Source organism: Glycine soja, chromosome 1 (assembly GCF_004193775.1).
Source record: "Glycine soja cultivar W05 chromosome 1, ASM419377v2, whole genome shotgun sequence".
NCBI lineage: Eukaryota > Viridiplantae > Streptophyta > Magnoliopsida > Fabales > Fabaceae > Glycine > Glycine soja.
Window position 1 is genome coordinate 18,002,312 of NC_041002.1, and position 19,180 is coordinate 18,021,491.

The 19,180-nt window shown below is 33.3% G+C and overlaps 1 protein-coding gene across 1 annotated transcript; it reads left to right on the top strand.

Moving 5' to 3' along the window:
• The first annotated feature begins 221 nt into the window (after positions 1 to 221).
• On the top strand, positions 222 to 6,265 carry LOC114413015 (transcription factor UNE10-like). Its single transcript, XM_028377165.1, has 6 exons — positions 222 to 673; positions 998 to 1,634; positions 2,706 to 2,807; positions 2,928 to 2,993; positions 4,653 to 5,036; positions 5,889 to 6,265. The coding sequence occupies exons 1-6, from the start codon at positions 573 to 575 to the stop codon at positions 5,973 to 5,975; spliced, it is 1,377 nt and encodes a 458-aa protein (XP_028232966.1). The 5' UTR covers positions 222 to 572; the 3' UTR covers positions 5,976 to 6,265.
• The last annotated feature ends 12,915 nt before the right edge of the window (positions 6,266 to 19,180 follow it).

Consider the following 19,180-nt stretch of genomic DNA (forward strand, 5'->3'; position numbering starts at 1 on the left):
AGGAGGGATGACAAGTATAAATCTCATAACTCATTTTTAATAAAAATTAATAAATTTTTAAATTTTTATTTACTGATAAAAAATAATACGAGACTATTTAATATATTTTTCCTCTATTCTAAAATAGGGTGTACTGGTGATCGCTAATGATAACTCATCAGATACACGGTATATTTATTTATAATTGAAGAGTATGATACACAACACCAACACCAAATTAACACATCAGAATCGTTGGAACGACAAAACAGAACTGACTACTCCGCAAAAAAACTTCCCCACCTTCTCACTCCAATACGTATGGACTAGATTCTCTCTTTCCCGTAGTGAAACCAAATCCACAAGCTTGTTTCCCCTCATTTCTCTGATATTAGAAGGGGGGTCACACACACCAAACAACCAAATCACGTCGTTTCATTTAACAACAATCAATCTTTTCCCTCTTTCTCTTAATTCCCAATATTCTTCACATTCACTTCTCTTCTGCCATGTGAACAAACATCAAACATAGCAAGCACAAAACAAAATCGCAGTTCCATCCATAGCACTGCCTCAATTCTTCCCCCAAAAAAATGAGCCAGTGTGTTCCCAGTTGGGATGTCGAAGACAACCCACCACCCTCAAGAGTCTCACTTCGCTCCAACTCTAATTCAACTGCCCCTGATGTTCCCATGTTAGCTCTCTTTTCTTCTTCTTTTGTCTCTGTATCATACGAGAAATTATTTTATAATTCGAGACTATAGCTAGTGTGATCAATTTTTATGTAATTAATTTTTGTACGACAATAAAAAAAGTCTAACTCAACTGATGAGAAATGTTATAAATTACGTAGTACCATTCTTTCATTGTTCCTACCAATAAAAAAAATTATACACACAATCATATTTTTTTAATTAAAACAAGTTAATAGAAGAAATTAGTGACGACCATGTAATAATTTCTCCTACTACTACATCATGGGTGTTAATGACTGGTTTGTGTGACTTGATGAGTTCAGGTTGGACTACGAGGTTGCTGAGCTGACATGGGAAAATGGGCAACTTTCTATGCATGGCTTAGGGCTACCGCGTGTGCCGGTAAAACCCCCAACAGCCGTCACGAATAAGTACACATGGGAGAAGCCTCGCGCAAGTGGCACCTTGGAGTCCATAGTGAACCAAGTCACGAGCTTTCCTCACCGAGGAAAGCCGACACCATTAAACGGCGGTGGGGGCGGCGGCGTTTACGGGAACTTCAGGGTGCCGTGGTTCGACCCTCATGCCACTGCCACCACCACGAACACCGTGACGATGGACGCATTGGTGCCCTGCTCGAACCGGGAGCAGAGCAAGCAGGGCATGGAGTCGGTCCCCGGCGGCACGTGCATGGTGGGGTGCTCCACGCGTGTGGGGTCATGCTGCGGGGGGAAGGGGGCGAAGGGGCATGAGGCGACTGGGAGGGATCAGAGCGTGAGTGGGAGTGCCACGTTTGGGAGGGATAGCAAGCACGTGACCCTAGACACGTGCGACAGGGAGTTTGGCGTGGGTTTCACTTCCACCTCCATCAACTCGCTCGAAAACACCAGCTCCGCTAAGCACTGCACCAAGACCACCACCGTAGACGACCACGATTCTGTTTCCCACAGTAAACCAGTGGTGATAATTAATTACCGTTTTTATTATTTTTTTTGTGAACCTAAAATACTATGCTTATTATTAATAATATGCTATTTTTCTCTTTCATTTCATCTTAATATCTTATATCTCTTTTCATTTTCTTATACATTTTTTATTTATCACTTTCTATCTCTCTCTCTCTCTTCCATATATCCTATCCACCCCCAAATGTGCATTGGTCATTTACTAATGATTTCTCTAATACCATCTCTTGATATTATTCATATAAGCAACTATCTCAATAGTGCAAATTTTTTTCATTGATGTCTATCTTATTTATTTATCTATTTTGTATGTCATATTATCAATTATATGTATATTTTTTCTATATTGATGTATACTAACATGAGGGTGTTCATGCTTTATTTTTTTTATTTATATATGACTTTATAAAACTTTTTATAACACCCTTACGACCTTGTATCATTATTTTATTTCACACTTCCTTTTCCTCTACAATATTTTTCTTTGTTTTATAAGAAGAATTATATAAATACAAATTTTCTTTGAATTTATTTTTATCGGAACATTTTCTCTTTGGCAATATTTTGTACTCTGGTTCCTTTGTCGCAATTTTCATAATTGCAAACTGATTGTAAAACTATACATTTTCTACAATATTTTTTTATAATTTATTCTCTTAATAAATTTTTATCATGTTGTTTATTTTAACATTGACCTCACTTAGCTTATTACAAAAGTATTGTACAAATAAAATTCCTTTAGTTTATAACACTAACTGATGTGTGTGTGTCTATATATATATATATATATATATATATATATATATATATATATATATATATGTTTCAGTAAATATTTAAGTTAATCTTTTATTTTTTTTACGGAATTGATTGTCCCGCAATAGTTTTTTTTTAAAAAATATTTAAAACATAATAATCCTCTATAAAATTAAATATTATAAAATTTTTAATTTTTAATTGATTAATTTAAGGAAAAATTCAGAAAATTAATATAAGTCTATCTTAATTAACTAAATTTTATTTTTTTATATGTTACATTAATTTTATGATGTGTTTTGTCGTATAGGGAGAAGACCAGGATGAAGGGAAGAAAAAGAGAGCAAACGGAAAATCATCGGTGTCCACTAAAAGGAGCAGAGCTGCGGCTATACACAACCAATCTGAAAGGGTGAGCGTTGAATAAACTTTGCAAATTAGTTGCAAGTTGCTATGATGATATTCTAACAACATGTACAAAATCAAGATTTTATTGTTCATTGGTTCATTTTTTTATGCATTGACTTTTCAGAAAAGGAGGGATAAGATAAACCAAAGAATGAAGACATTGCAAAAGTTGGTCCCAAATTCCAGCAAGGTAAGTATATAGCATATAGTTGCAACTAGTAGGGTGGGGTTTTGCTGAGGTAATCATGATATTGCTTTCTTTTTTTATTATTATTGAAATCATCATGATATTGTATATGTGGTATCAGAGCCAATTATTTAGTATCTATTGGTCCCAAATCCTTGAGAGAAACAGTTGCTATATACTGACGTAACATCTTTCTTTGCTATATTCACTTTCGTAGACTTTAGCGGTCCCCTGAGGATTCGATAGCCACTATAGTTATAAATACCGTTTCAGACTGATTTCCCTCCTCATGTTTTTTCTTTTTATGTTATTCGCTAGTTCTTCCCAGAAGTAAAATAAATTATTTTCTTAAAAAAGAAACAGAATTTCACGTAAATTACATTTTAATTTGAATGTGACTTCTTTAAACTTGTATCCAAGGCCTAAATGATTGGCAGCTGTGGACAAATAAAGGGGGTGAATATGGACCCTCTCCCCTCTCAAGATATTTTTCTGAGGATTATATACATTCGTTGAACTAATACTATTCATAATAATAATTAATGATAAAAATATTATTCATAACTGTTGTTATTGATATTAATTTATTTTTTTTAGGTTGATATTAATTTTATTATTATTTTAACTTGATTTTCAACTTTAAGATCTATTTGTTTGACTTTTATGCATGTACTTACATTTTAATATATATGATATGTTATTGTTTGTTCATTTTGGCTTTTCTTATTTATGGAACCGTCCTTGTAGATAAGGTATCTACTTTCATACCATTTATTATACACTTCATGTAAAATTTTGATATGCAAATTCTTTACATGATATCCTACTACCTTAATTTGTCCCTTCACATATGGTCCCAACATTATTGGAAAAATACTAATGTTAAATAAACATCTAAAAATGTCTTACACATTTTGTGTCATCAATTTAGTTTTAATTTTTTATAATTACTATTAGAACATCTAAAAGTATAATTAATTTAATAGTATTACATGATTACTATTCTTTTAGATAATTAATCCATGTGATATTATAGTTGTAAAGGCATAAAGATTCTAATTAGTTAGATATACTGGCCGGTGGGGATAATTGTGCTCTTGAACCTTTTCCAATCATATCATATATATGGCTATGGAAGTGAGAATTTTAGGGTAGTATGTGCAGTTATAGAGTCCACATAAAGTCCAATTACTTATTGTCATACTCTGACAGGAGGCTGTTTGGTGAAGAGGCACCCAACTGCTCCCACAGGAAATCGTTTCCAGTGGTACATGTCCATTATGCCATAAACACTAAAACAACTAACGTTTTCGCCAAAAACACAAAAGTACAAATCAGAGAGGGAAAAGAAGGAGAAAGGCGAAAGAAAAAGAACCCACACTTAACCATAGTAGACAAGGGGAAAAAAACAAGAAAGAAACATTTCAACAGCAACATGCAATGTTTAGTATATATTTTATAGTTTATTTATGAATTCAATTAGCTACCTAATTAAATTAAACCAATTTCTAGTAGAAAAATATATTTAACAATAGAATTAATTGCTTTTATATATGTGACATTGCTATATGGAATTTCATATATATGGGACATTAATTTACGATTCATTATATATTTATGGTTTTCATATATATGAATTTTCTTTAAATTTTTTTGTTACAGAGTGATAAAGCTTCAATGTTGGATGAGGTGATAGAATATTTGAAGCAGTTGCAAGCACAGTTGCAGATGATAAATAGAATCAACATGTCATCGATGATGCTGCCATTGACCATGCAGCAACAGCTTCAAATGTCGATGATGTCTCCAATGGGCATGGGATTAGGGATGGGTATGGGGATGGGTATGGGAATGGGGATGGATATGAACTCCATGAACCGTGCTCACATCCCTGGCATCCCTCCAGTCCTCCACCCTTCTGCCTTCATGCCCATGGCAGCCTCGTGGGATGCCGCGGCCGCAGCTGGTGGCGGCGACCGACTTCAAGGGACTCCGGCCAACGTGATGCCTGACCCCTTGTCGACATTTTTTGGATGCCAATCACAGGTAAGCAAATATTTAGCTAAATGCTAACGAGTGTTTAATTACATTTATTAAGAATTCTCAAATGAAAGATATTAAATAAAAAATATATAGTTTTAAAATATCATATACTTTCATTACCAAAAAAAAATCATATTTTATTTTTCACTAAACAATCGTCTTTGGTCTTCTTGTTTTATACAATGACGACACTCTAATGTTTGAACCTATATTTATCCAAACCCTGGGTTGATCCTATTGTATATTTGTTTGACTCATATTTATTGCGGATAAGGTAAGAAGTTCAATTTTCTTATAATTATCGAAAGCAACAGGATTTTGCTGAATTGGCTGGGTACTGAATTTGTGAGGCACAAGTGATAAGGTTGTAGAAATCAGTCAAATCGAATTCATTGCAGCATTAATATTGCGTACTGGTTTTTAGCACTGCACAAAATTAATTATTAATTAATAAATTTAAATAGCTTATACCTCATCACTCTCCTGGGTTTTAATAGAATAAAGAGCATCGTCATCGTGAGCTTCCAAAGAAATTCCTCAAAATAGCATTTCAATTATAAATTTAAAATTATCTTCACCCCTTGATTATTAAACAAGATACATCATTATCATTGATGGCTTTGTATTGATCGAAGACTCTAAGCTATTTAGAATACACCTTTATTTGGCATTTTGAAATTTTTGTTCCTCTCTCCACTTAGATACATGGTCATAAATTCTTTGTTTAGTTCAGAGGTAATTCCTCTTTAGTTATGTTATTTTTTTAATTATTATGTACAGAGAAAACAATGATGATTTCTTAAATCTATAAAATTATATAATTAATAACTAATAAAATGTAATAATTATTTGCAGCCCATGACCATCGATGCCTACAGTAGACTTGCTGCCATGTATCAACAACTGCACCAACCTCCTCCTGCTTCTGGTTCCAAGAACTGAGATAGCTAGATGCTGGGCAGTATTCTTATGTTGTGATAGTGTTGAGCTACAAACAAGAATGTCCATACTTACTCTTTGTGAGAAATGCGTATATTATTAGCTCCAAAGCAAGTGATGAGAAACAATACCAGAATATATATACTCATTTGTTATTGGAGTTAGTAACTTCTTAAGATTAGGTGGCTTTCTTGGTTACTTTACCTTCATATCTATGTTCATTGAATTTGCAACTTGCATAACGTGTTTTGCTATTCTATTGAATGACGACGGGTTTGGCCTCATTCAAATCTTATTGTTTTTCTTTTCCCTACATCTCACTTTTTTTCACTTGAGTTTTTTCCCCTACTAAAACTTTGTGTTGATAATTAAAATTAACATTACCAATCAATCAAAATATATATATATATATATACCCGAAGAACAGAGATTAAATTATACTGGTATAACTTTGACAATTATTACATCATTTTATAACTTTCAACTAAATAATATTTTTCACATATGTAAAATTTTATATTAATAAAAAAATTTACACTTGCATAACATGCTTTGCTATTTTATTGAATAATGAGTTTGGCCTCATTCAAATCTTATTGTTTTTCTTTTCCTAACATCTCACTTTTTTCACTTGTTTTTTTTTCCTACTAAAACATTTCGTTGATAATTAAAATTAACATTACCAATCAATTTAGATATATACACACACATGGAGATGAGAGATTAAATGATATTGGTAAAACTTTAACAACTATTACATCATTCTATAACTATAAACTAAATAATATTTTCTTAAAACTCACTGTTGGATTGAAAGTTTTTTCCACATAAATTACATATGTAAAATTTCATATTAATCCAAAATCATCTGCTACCTCGTTCATATAGATTAAAATCGACGTAATATAAACATTTCAAAATATACTATAATATGAATTATATGATTAGCTTCGTTGAAACTAATTAGAAATTTGTTCTACTAAACTAATATGTGTGGGTTGTCGCAACGTATTACCGATCACGTCGTGCCTTTGTTGAAACCAAGAATGCCTCCACGACAGAGCAAGTTATTATTGATGGTTCAACATTGTCAATGTGCCAATGCTAGAGTGGGAACCGAGTATCGTTGAAGTCTATCAAAAAAGTGGAAGGCAGAGGCTGAGAAGGTGTTGTGTCGGAGACAATTTCGGTGGTTGAAAACAAAAAGTCAACATGTTAATGGGCCACAACTATTGGACGAAGCAAGACCCAAGAGAAACACTCCAAAATTTGTTTGGTTGAATAATTTTATTCAATATGGGCCATAACTATCTCTACGTGGGCCTTTGTTATTGCTCTTTGGTAACTGCTTGGGGCACCCAGTAGTTTTTGGAAATGCCAAAAATACCTAGGTTACAAATAGAAGGTTTGATTTTTCATTTCTGCAGCGCCTTTTTTTCCGTAAAATCTCACACCCTTAATTAGTATAAGTTGTTTTCGTTAGCTTTTGTTAGTCTTCTTTTCTGAGCGTTGTTTTTTTGTCTCCGGTAGTATACGTGCGTTGATCAAGAGGATAAATTGAAGTTGGGTGGTTATTTGTCGCAGGAGAAGAAGAGGTATGTAAAAAATTTTAGAAACATAAGGATTGTCAATTCGTATGACTCATACGGACGTATGGTTCATACGGATCAGCAATCCATATGACCCATACGGATCGTTGAGTCATACGGATTGACAATCTGTATGTTTCTTAAAAAAATTTAAATTTTTATACAATGATTAATAATTAAATTTTAAATTTTGGTTTCAATATTTTTTATAACTATCAAATTTAATATATTATTAAATTTGATTTCAATCATTATCTTAAACTAACATTCTTATCATATTTTAAATTTTAAATTTTGATTTCAATATTTTTTATAATTGCCAAATTAATTTATATTTTTAAATTTGATTTGAATCATTATCTTAAACTAACAATCTTATCATATTTTAAATTTTAGTTTCAATATTTTTTATAACTATCAAATTTAATATATTTTTAAATTTGATTTCAATGATTATCTTAAACTAACAATCTTATCATATCTTAAATTTTAAATTTTAGTTTCAATATTTTTTATAACTACCAAATTTAATATATTTTTAAATTTGATTTCAGTCATTATCTTAAACTAAAAATCTTATCATACTTTAAATTTTAAATTTTGGTTTCAATATTTTATATGACTACCAAATTTAATATATTTTTAAATTTGATTTCAATCATTATCGTAAACTAACAATCTTATCATATTTTAAATTTTAAATTTTGGTTTTATAATTTTGTAACTAACAGATTTATTGGACAATTAAAAATTATGTTTTAATATTTTTATAAAAAAAATTTAATTATTTAAAATTTTCGTTTAAATATTTTTTGTAACTAAAAAATTTAAAATATTTTTAATTATGATTTCAATATTATTCATAAGTAACAAATTTAATATCTTTTAAATATTTGTTTCGATATTTTTAAAAGTTAAACAAATATAATATAACAATATTGAAAATTAATTGTTTCACCAATATAATCTTAATTTTAGCAATATAATCTAATCTTAGTTTTATCAATCTAATCTTAGTAATAACTAATATATTTTTTTTTATAAATAAAATCAATACTTAACATATAAATAAGAAAACATTATAAAATTTCACCAACATTACAAAACAACATTACACCACGAAACAATTTAAATAATAATTGACAAATATATATTTACAATGTAAACAAAAATTTCAAAAAAGAAAATTTAGAAAAAAAGAATTGAAAAAAAAAATATTTAACAAAAAAAACCCATACGGATTAGCGGTCATATGGATTGATGATTTGTATGTGATTTTTTCAGAAAAATGTCATTTTTGTCTTTGACATTGCTTCAAACAACAACATGAAAGGAACAACAACAACAACGAAGGAGTAGCAACACAATGCATAAAAAATAAGTATAATAAGGCCAACAACAAAGGATCAGGAGCCACCAATAAGAAAAACCACAAACAGAGGACCAACACCCACGAAGGAAGAAGAAGAAGTACCAACAGAGTGAAATGACACAGGGAAGAGGAAGAAGAAGAACCACAGTGGTGCAGGAAGTGGAGGAAGAAGAAGGAAAGAAGAAGAACAAAAACCGTGCATGATCAACGACTCTTACAGATGAGTCACTCTTGTTTTTTATAGGCAAAAGGTGAAGGGCATTTTAGCCCTTTCACCTTTGTTGTTGGGTGTCCTAGCAAAAACACTGGGTGCCCAAAGCAACGACCTTGTTCTTTTCTTTTTGGTGTAGCCTTTAGGGGCCTTTTAAGTTCACACTCTTATGTTATTGTTTTCTAGTTGTAACCTCTGTTGGGCCTTATTGATTCGGTCTTTTTTATCTCACTATATATAGTTATGTTGAAGATTAGGGTTATTGAAAATAAGCACAACAATCTTTCTTTTATCTATTTAAGTTTCCCTTGCATTTATTGTTCTTAGTTTTAGTAGTAGTAGCTTAAGATCCTAACAAATTGGAGCTTTCGTCCATTGTTCCCATGCATCCCACTTGTCAAAAGGATGAGGGTGACCCTTTCAAGGCCATCCATGAGCTCCTCACCACCATGCAGTCTAAAATGGTTTCTCAAGACATTTGTTAGCAACTGTTGGAGTAAAACATGGGGCACTCGTCATGAGAACCTCACCATAGTCATGTCCAACATCTAGGACCAAGTTTTGCCCCTTACCTCACCTCCACTAGGTTCACTCCCCATTTCTACATTTGCTACTCAACCATTAATTGTTCCTTTAACTCTAACTAGTACCCAAATCCTTGGTTCCTCCCCACTAGCTATAACACCTCAAACCCTTGTCACTTCATACCCATATGGCAGCCCCCCTAGCATTAACCCTTCTCTCACCCTATCTTTTCCCAATGTTCCTTCTATGTTTCCTACTGAAGCAATTTCCTTTTCAACATCCCAACCCCACTTTCCTCACAATTCATCTTCCCTTCCTCACACTCGTCCTCTTTTCCCACACCCTATCTTTACCACAATCACAACACCTACCACAACCCCATCTACTCCCCATTTCTCCTTTCCCTTTTCATCACCCAACCCTAAACGCCCACCCAAATTGCAGCTAGCCATTTTTTGCGGATCTTACCCTCTTGATTGGTTATTTCAAGTTGAACAACGACTCTACTTGGCTTCTTTTAATATGAAAATTGATGCTCTTAGTTGGTTTAAGTGGATGCATCAAAATGCTCAGTTTACAAATTGGGGTTCTTTTAAAAGGGTTTTGGAATTGTGTTTTGGTCCTTCTTCATATAAAAATTATCAGGAAGAATTATTTAAACTAAGACAATATGGTTTTGTTATTAACTATCAGAACAATTGTGAGAGAATCTACAATCAGATTCTGAGGTTACCTCAAGATGTGATCCTTAGCTTTTTTTTAATACCACGAAATGGCTATTCAACAACCCTCTTCCATTTCCCAAGCCATTGGTTTAGCTAAGCTTGTTGAATCTAAAATCAAAGATTCTAAACCAAAACCCAACCGTCCATTTTGCATCATACTTCTACTACTCAACTTTCATCCCCACCCCTTCCCAAGTTACAATCCCTAAACCAGCCACCCCCTAACTTCCCATACCTACAATGAAATCAACCTAAATGCAAGACCATAAAACACTAAGTTTATTCTACAACTGCGATGAAAAGTATGTGCTTGGCCATAGGTGTAGTGCGAAGCATTTTCTCCTGTTGTTGGTCGAGGATGATGCTGATTCTAAAACCATTGACCCAGCAACTCCTAACCCACCCCCCTTGATGACCAGTCAGAACCTATACATTTCCATTTTTCCCCATAAGCCTTTACTGGATCCCCTTCCCCTCAAACACTCAAATTCCAAGGATTTATTGGAAATTTACCTCTCACTGTGCTAGTTGATTCGGGTAGCTCACATAACATACTGCAACTTAGAATTACCCACCATCTTCACTTATCCATCACTCCCACCACTCCTCTCTTTGTCATGGTTGGCAATGATGATCACAACCAATGCCAGGGATTCTGTCCAAATATTAAACTGAGATTGCAAGACATTACCTTCGCCATCCCACTTTATCTCTTACCTATTGAATTGGATGACATCGTTTTGGCTATTGAATGGTTGCATACCATAAGACCCATTACAACTGATTTTGCTATTCCTTGCATTTTATTTACCTGTCAGAATGCCCCATTTACCTTGCTTGGCAACCCACACTCTAACCCCACCCCATCTACTTATCCTCTAATTTTCCAATTGGTACAAACTAACTCCATTGCTTCCTTCCATCTACTCACCTTCTAACCTACACCCTCTCTCACAACATAAACTTCCCAACCCTTACTTGAGCTAGATTCACCTATACACACTCTACCCTTAGAAATTCAAAATATCATTCACAACTACTCTTCTATATTCCAACCCCCACATGGACTACCACCACCTAGATCCCATGATCACCACATACCCTTAATTCCAAACACCCCACCTATCAATGTTAAAGCTTATTGTTACCCTTACTCTAAAAAAGAAGCAACAAAAAAAATTATCAATGAGATGCTAGAAGAGGGTATCATCAAACCCAACAATAGCAATTTTCTCCTCCCTATTTCTATTGATAAAAAAAAGATTGGTCATGGCGATTCTGTGTGGATTATTGCTTTCTTAATGTTGTTACAATTATAGACCGTTTCTCCATTCCCACAATTGATGAGTTAGGTGTTGCTACTAATTTTACTAAGATTGATTTGCGCTCGGGTTACCACTAGATTCAGGTAGTTCCTAAAGACACCCACAAGATTGCTTTTCTGACTTTTGATTGCCATTATGAGTTTCTAGTATTTCCATTTGGCTTGACTAATGCCCCATCTACATTTCAGTCAGCCATGAATGACTTACACTAGCTGTACCTACGTCGGTTTGTGTTAGTTATTTTTATGATATTCTGATTTTTAGCCCTACAATTTCTATCCACTTAGATTACTTACTTACTACTCATCATTTTGTTGCTAAGTTATCTAAGTGTATATTTGTTGTTCCTATTGTTAATTATTTAGGACACGCAATCTCTGCTCAAGGGGTTGCCCCTGATTCCGACAAAGTGCAGGCTATTCTAGATTGTCTGGAGCCACATTCTCTCATAGCTTTACACAGTTGTTTTGGCCTTACTAGTTTTTACAGAAAATTTGTGTGTCACTATGCCACTCTCGTCGCTCCCCTCACTGATTTACTTGGTTCCACTAAGTTTTCTTGGAATACAAATGCTTCAAGAGTGCTTACAGAATAAATAAAAAAGAAGAAGAAAAAGAATGACAATTCTCCTAGTCCTTGCCTTACCAGATTTCTCTCAAATTTTTGTTCTAGAGACAGATGCCACTACAATAGCTATTGGGGCCATTTTGACTTAGAATCACCACCCACTGGCTTTCTTTAGCAAGAAGATGTGTCCCTGCCTTCAGGCCTCCTTAGTGTATGTCTGGGAAATGTATGCCATCACTAAAGCAGTGAGAAAATGGCATCAATATTTGCTCAGAAGACATTTTCACATATACATAGATTAGAAAAGCCTAAACACATTGTTAACTTAAACAATCCAAACTCTAGAACAACAGAAATGGACAGCCAAGCTTCAAGGGTTTCAGTTTGAAATATTTTACAAACCTGGAAAAACCAATCTAGTTGTTGATGCTCTTTCCAAGAAGTATTTTGATGACCCACCATATATGTTTCTCTCTCATCTCCTATCCTTGAGTTGTGTGAGCATTTTGCAGTAGTTTTATTTCTCACATTAAAAGGGCAAAAAGTTAATAAGAAGCTTATCACAGACTCATCTATGAAGGAGAACTTTAGTTTTCAGGACCAATTACTTTATTTCAAGGGTCGTCTATTCAATACCTGATCATAGCTTCAAGTCTAGAAACATTAACAAGGGTTTATGTGAAATCTATGTCTTCTTGTGGGTTAAAGCCTTGAGCTACTAACATAGCTTTGTTCCTTACTACCTTATCTTGTTCATCCAATTTATTTCTAAATGCCCATCTTGTTCCCAAGATGCTTTTGTTCTCAGGCTTGGGAACAAGCATCTTGACATCATTTCCAGTGAACTAGTGGAGTTCTTCTTCCATTGCAATAATCCAATTATTATATGTGATTATTTCATTTATCATCTTAGGTTCTATTTCAAACATGAAAGCATAAGACATAAGATCTTTAAAATGATGATCTGGTTTTGACTCCTTCAGTCTGATCTTCAATAATCTGATCTTAAGGGTGGTAGTTAACAAATTTCTTATCCTTCGTTTGAGGTTGCAAGCTAGATGACTCTCTAGTATGAGGAATAATTTTAGCATACCACTTGGCTTCATCAATGTTAGATGAATAGACAAACCAATCTGCATATATCCAAAATTATCCTCAAGATCTAATAGCTTTCTATCAGTTGTTAGACCATCATTGAACTTATCATGGATGCATTCTTCTATAGTTGAAGTTCTTGAGTTGAAACACTCTATATGCTTTATATGTATTAGAATACCCTATGAGGATCCTTTATCCATTTTTGAATCAAATTTTGCAAGTTGATCTGTGGTGTTTTGAATAAAACACTCACATACGTAAGGATGAAAGTATGAAATATTGGGTATTCTTCCTTTTCATAGCTCATAAGGAGTCTTTTGATCAATGCTCTTATCAATATTCTATTTTGAACATAACAAGTTGTGTTCACTGCTTTTGCCCAAAAGTACTTAGGAATTGAGTTTTTGCAAAGCATGGTCCTAACAGTTTCTTGTAGAGTTCTATTTTTCCTTTCAATTATCCCATTTTGTTGAGGTGTTCTTGGTGAAGAGAAGTTGTGAAAAATACCATTCTTTTAACACAATGATTTAAACTCAGCATTCTCAAACTCAATTCATGTTCACTTCTGATAGAAGAGATGCAAAAATCTTTTTCATTTGAATTCTCTTATAGAATATTTCGAAGACCTTGAAAGACTCATGTTTATGTGCAAGGAAGTATACCCACGTATATCTTGAATAGTCATCAACTGTGACAAAGCCATATTTCTTTCCTCCCAAACTCAACGTTCTATTTAATCTTAACAGATCCATATGCAATGGTTATAATAGTTTGAAAGTGGAAACAACATCTTTAGATTTAAAAGAGATTTTGATTTGTTTCCTTTATTGGCATGCTTCAAAAAGATGGGTTTCCAACAATTCTTAGGCAATCCTTTTTGGATAATTTTGAAATATGTTTTAGACTGACATGCCTGTGTTTTTTTTAGAACAAATCCAACTTTCATCTTCTTTGGATAGCAGACACGTTACATTCTGTTTGCTAAGACCTATCAGATCAATCTCATACAAATTGTTATGTCATCTGACAGTAAAGAAGGACTTACCATCTTTAATTTTGTCTTGACTATACAATGGTCTTTGTTGAAAGACACAATATAACCATTGTCGCAAAATTGACTTATGCTCAACAAATTATATTATAGTCCTTCAACATATAAGATGTTGTCTATGGAGTCTAGAGAAGGAATACCAATTTTACATATACTAATGGTCTTCCTTTTGCCCATGCCTCCAAAGGCAATCGTGCCTCCTTCAATTGGCCTTAGGTAGTGGAAAATAGACCTTTCCTTCCAAGGATATCTACTTAAGGATACCAACTTGAACCATAGCCTTTTCTTTCCAAGGATATCTACAATAGGAACAATATGAGATTTTGGTACCTAAATCTTTTTGGGTTCAGTAGAATTAGTATCCTTGGACATTTTCTTCTTCTTAAGAATACATATGAACTTGGAGTTTCCAGACTTTCCACAAAAGTCACATTTGTTTGAATCAGATTGTGACTTGGAAGATGATGTCCCTTTTTCTAGTCCTAAGCCAAACTTATCATGGGGATATTAATGGAATTTTAAAAGCATAGTTAATGTGTTTGAACTTTCCAAAAACTTCCTAATGTATTTCGTAAGACAAAATTCTTCCTCTCTCAGTTTTTTTTGCTATAGGGGATCCGTCTGTCTTACTGACCTGAATCAAACTCTCTTTTAGAGTCTAGATTTTCTTTTCTAGAACATCATTTGATTTCTTTAGTTCAGTGTTTTCAAAAACAAATGTCTTATATTTTTCTTTATACTTTTTACACCATAGAGAAACCATATGAGTTTTGAAGAAGAACATCATAGGCATATCTTTCTCATTGTTTGATGAAGCATAAGAAGAGGTATCAGACCTAGAACAATTTTCTACCACAAAATTTTCGTCTATGTCTGCCATCAAATAAATGTTGGCTTGTTCATTGTTTGAACTAGTACTATTCTCACTATCTGAGTTGTCATAGGTGACCATTAGACTTTTCTTTTTCTTATCACCAGAGTACCTTCTTTTCTTTAGCTGGGGACACTCAACCTCCATATGTTCATGCTTTCTACATTCAGAGTAGATGATCTTGTTGTTTTCTTCCTTGTATTTCTTTTTGAATCTTGTGTTTTTCTTTTGGAGGAATGCCAAAACTTTCCTTTCTTTATCATCATCTGCTTGAACTTTTTGGACATGAGAGCCACTTCATCATTTATGGATTCTTCGTAACTATTGTCTAAACCATCAGATTCAACCATCCGCACTTTTAGAGCTTTAGAGGAGCTATTACTTTTTTTTTATCTTTTGGAGTTAGTCTCTCAAAACTGGAGGGTCGTGGAATATTTCTTTGGTAGATGACCTCAATTTTGAAGATGGACTTCATGAACTCTTAGGATGCCTAAAAATTCATCCTATGCTAGAGTTTTTAAATTTGTAGCATCTTGGATGATTGTTGTTTTTGGTTACCACACCTTCGGAATGTTGTCTAGGATCTTTAGGTTTACTTGAGCTTTGGTGAAGATGTGTCCTAGAGCTTCAAGCCTATTTATAAGCACTTGAATTCTTTGAAACATATCATCCATAAGTTCTTATTCTTTCTTGGAGAAGCTCTCATAGTGCCTTATCCGAGTGGAAACTTTTCTCAGTTGAACATCTTCGGTTCCTTCACAGTTGATGCCTAACTAATCCTAAATCTCTTTGACTGCCTTCAATCTACAAATATTATTGTACTCATTCCTAGACAAGGCACATGTAAAAGTATAAAGAGCTTTTGTGTTTAGCTCCATTATAGCAAAGTTTGTGTCTACCCATTTTGCTTTTGGTCTAGAAATAGGTATGTCTCCATTTGTGATGATTAGCTAGAGTTTGTATTGAGTGGACTTGATGCACATCTCCATTTTGCCCTTCCAGTAGAGGTAATCCTCTCTTATGAAGCCAGGTGGCCTCGTGAGGAATGCTTCCTTATCAATGAACTGGTTATTATCTACCATTAGGTTCTTTTCCCTCTAGACATTGTTAAGTGCTTAACCCTTAGAGGCTAAGCTCTAATACAAAACTATAAAGACAAATATCACAAGAAGGGAGTTTGAATTGTGATTTTAGAAACTTTAAATCATTTTTTATAGAAAATAAAGTTATTGTCTGAAGAGAAACATAGTAAGACAAATAATAGTTTTTCACAAAAAAACTTTTAGACAATGGAAACAAATTTTACAAAATAGACAAAGTTTTTCAAATCAAAATCAAATTCAAACCCTTGGTTTGTTTAATGCAAAAAAAGAAAGAAAGCATATAAGTCATAAAAATTTACACTGGTTCGTCTCTACCACTGAGACTACGTCCAGTTCTTGGCAAACCACTAAGTTCCATTAACTTCAACAAGTTGCAAGTATTAACCACTACCACTTCTAGCTCTATAACATGAGCTCTACACCAACATTGTTCTAGTATTGTTTGTCCTACGAAGTCACTATTGACTCTATACAAATCATACAAATTTGTTGATTGTTTTCACAATGGCTAACTCTTAATCGTCTTTAAGACAAACATATAATCTCAACACTTAATCTTTGCTCTTAATGTGTTCTATGTGTTTTGAGAGTTTTTTAGAACTATACAGAAATATACAAATATCTTTTCTCATAAGAATTTGAGTGAATGCATAAGTTCGTGTCCATGTCTTCAAATCTTCTGGTATTTATAGGCCTTCTTCAGCAAGTGTTCATTGTCTCTAAACGGATAGATTTCTTCACTTGAGCTTGCTTTTGAAGATTGTATTCGTTAGAGCATTTAATGCTTGCATTAAATGCAGATACTCCTTCATGTTGGAAAACCATTCTTGTAAGCTTTTGTGTTGATAAATTCACCAGAAAACCACTTGCTTTAAGTCATAGCAGGTCTGACACTAGTAGTGTGCATCTTTTAGTGATTTTTGACAACTTCAAGATCTTGAGGTTCATTTATTCTTTATAGGATTTGACAGATCCTAGGAGAATGTCCTTGAAAAATGAATCTAAGACACGGTGCAATAAATGAATTCTTAAACGCCATTGATTTAATGTTGTATCAGATCATGACATGACTCTTTTATCGTCTGATAACACAAACACATATGTATGAGGCATAGTGATGCAATCCTACCCCGCAAGGGCATTGGCTAGAAGACTCCTAGTAGATTGAGCTACAGATCTAAGGGAAGGCCCTAGGGTTCTCATGAGCCTTAGGGTAGATTTTGAGCCCATGGGCTAAGTATGAACCCGCTTATCTTTGTAAATATCCCAATTTTCGTAAACTAGATTAAAAAAGATTGTTATTTATAAATAAATAGAGTTTTAAAAAAATGATGAGATTTTATAAATAAATAAATAAGGAGATATAATTATTAATTAAAATAATGATTTGAGAGAAAATAAAAAGGGTATTTTATTTATTTGTTTGATAGAGAATAAAATAAAGTTTGTTTTTATAAAATAATAAATAAATAGAGTAAATAATAGGTCGTAAATGCCCCTAGCGATAAATAACAACATGATAGGTCAGTTTTCAGACTGACTCCTCAGTCTCCTCTGCCTCACAATTTCGTTTTTCTTTCTTCTCCCAAAACCCTCTCTTTTTTCCGCAGGCCACCTAACCTGTCTTAGAAAAATGACGATCTTGGACTTGTTCACTGTTGGATCGTCGTGAAATTTGAACACTATGTTCGAAGCCCATTTTTGAGAATTCTCACCGTTGGGAATTTTGATATCATGTTTGAGCTGAGAGAAGTACCTTTCGCATTGTAGCCTTTTCCTTTCCCGCAGAAACCCAGAACGGTCTCAGTAAAATTATGATCCCGATTTCGTTAACCGTTGGATTTTCATGAAATTTAGATATGTTGTTTGAAATTCAATTTCGTACATGTTCACCGTTGGGATTTGCTTCGTAAAGGGAGAAAAAGGAATCGCATGAAGACAGTACAAGTGGAGGCTTCAATCTCTTCTCCGTCTCTCTAACGTTTGAGAATTCTATCGGAGCAGTCGAGAGAATAACTGGAGGGATATCAGGGAACCGCTAGAGATGCTGCTATCGCTGGCTGAAGACACATGAGTCTGCTTAGAGGTAAGGGATGAGTTATTCACAATTGGGAACTAGTGAGAACATGTGTAGGGATCCTTAGAGATATCAATTGGAACGAGTTTTTGGGTGTTTTTGCAATTTCATTTTATCCTTATAATTATTACAGTGAATTATATATGTTTGACAGATCAATTGTTGTGAAATTGATATGCTATTGTGTTGAGCGTGAACCCTATAAATTGAGTACTTTTTATAATTAATATGAATTGATGAAATAAAGTAAGGAGAAATTTAGAGAGAGATATTGATTTTGTATTTTCTCTTTTTCTTGCTGTTTAGATTTTTATATATAATTTAAAAAAATTAATATCATAATTGAAACCGACCAATGTGTTCATATAATTATTTAGAATTTATGCATTGAAAGCTTACTTTGTAATTTGTTATTCAATATGATGTACGCTAGTTTATATATATATATATATATATATAGAGGTAGTTATTTATATTAATAATTTATGTAAATAATATTCTAGAGTGTTATAGTATGATTCCAAAAATTATTAAGTGTTGGAGTTTGAGAATATTATGGTCAAATTTGATGAACATGTGTATGTTGTACCTTATGAATATCATTGGGAATGTTATGAGATGCTTGATGTGATGTTATGAGATGTTAAAGTGTGGACATGATATTCGATTGTGAATAAGTGGATGTGTTAATACT

Excerpts from the sequence above, each read along its gene's own strand:
- LOC114413015 (XM_028377165.1), top strand. The coding sequence starts at position 573 with ATGAGCCAGTGTGTTCCCAGTTGGGATGTCGAAGACAACCCACCACCC. Across the intron at positions 2,808-2,927 it reads TACACAACCAATCTGAAAGG|AAAAGGAGGGATAAGATAAA; the intron begins GTGAGCGTTGAA and ends TTGACTTTTCAG. Across the intron at positions 2,994-4,652 it reads TGGTCCCAAATTCCAGCAAG|AGTGATAAAGCTTCAATGTT; the intron begins GTAAGTATATAG and ends TTTTTGTTACAG.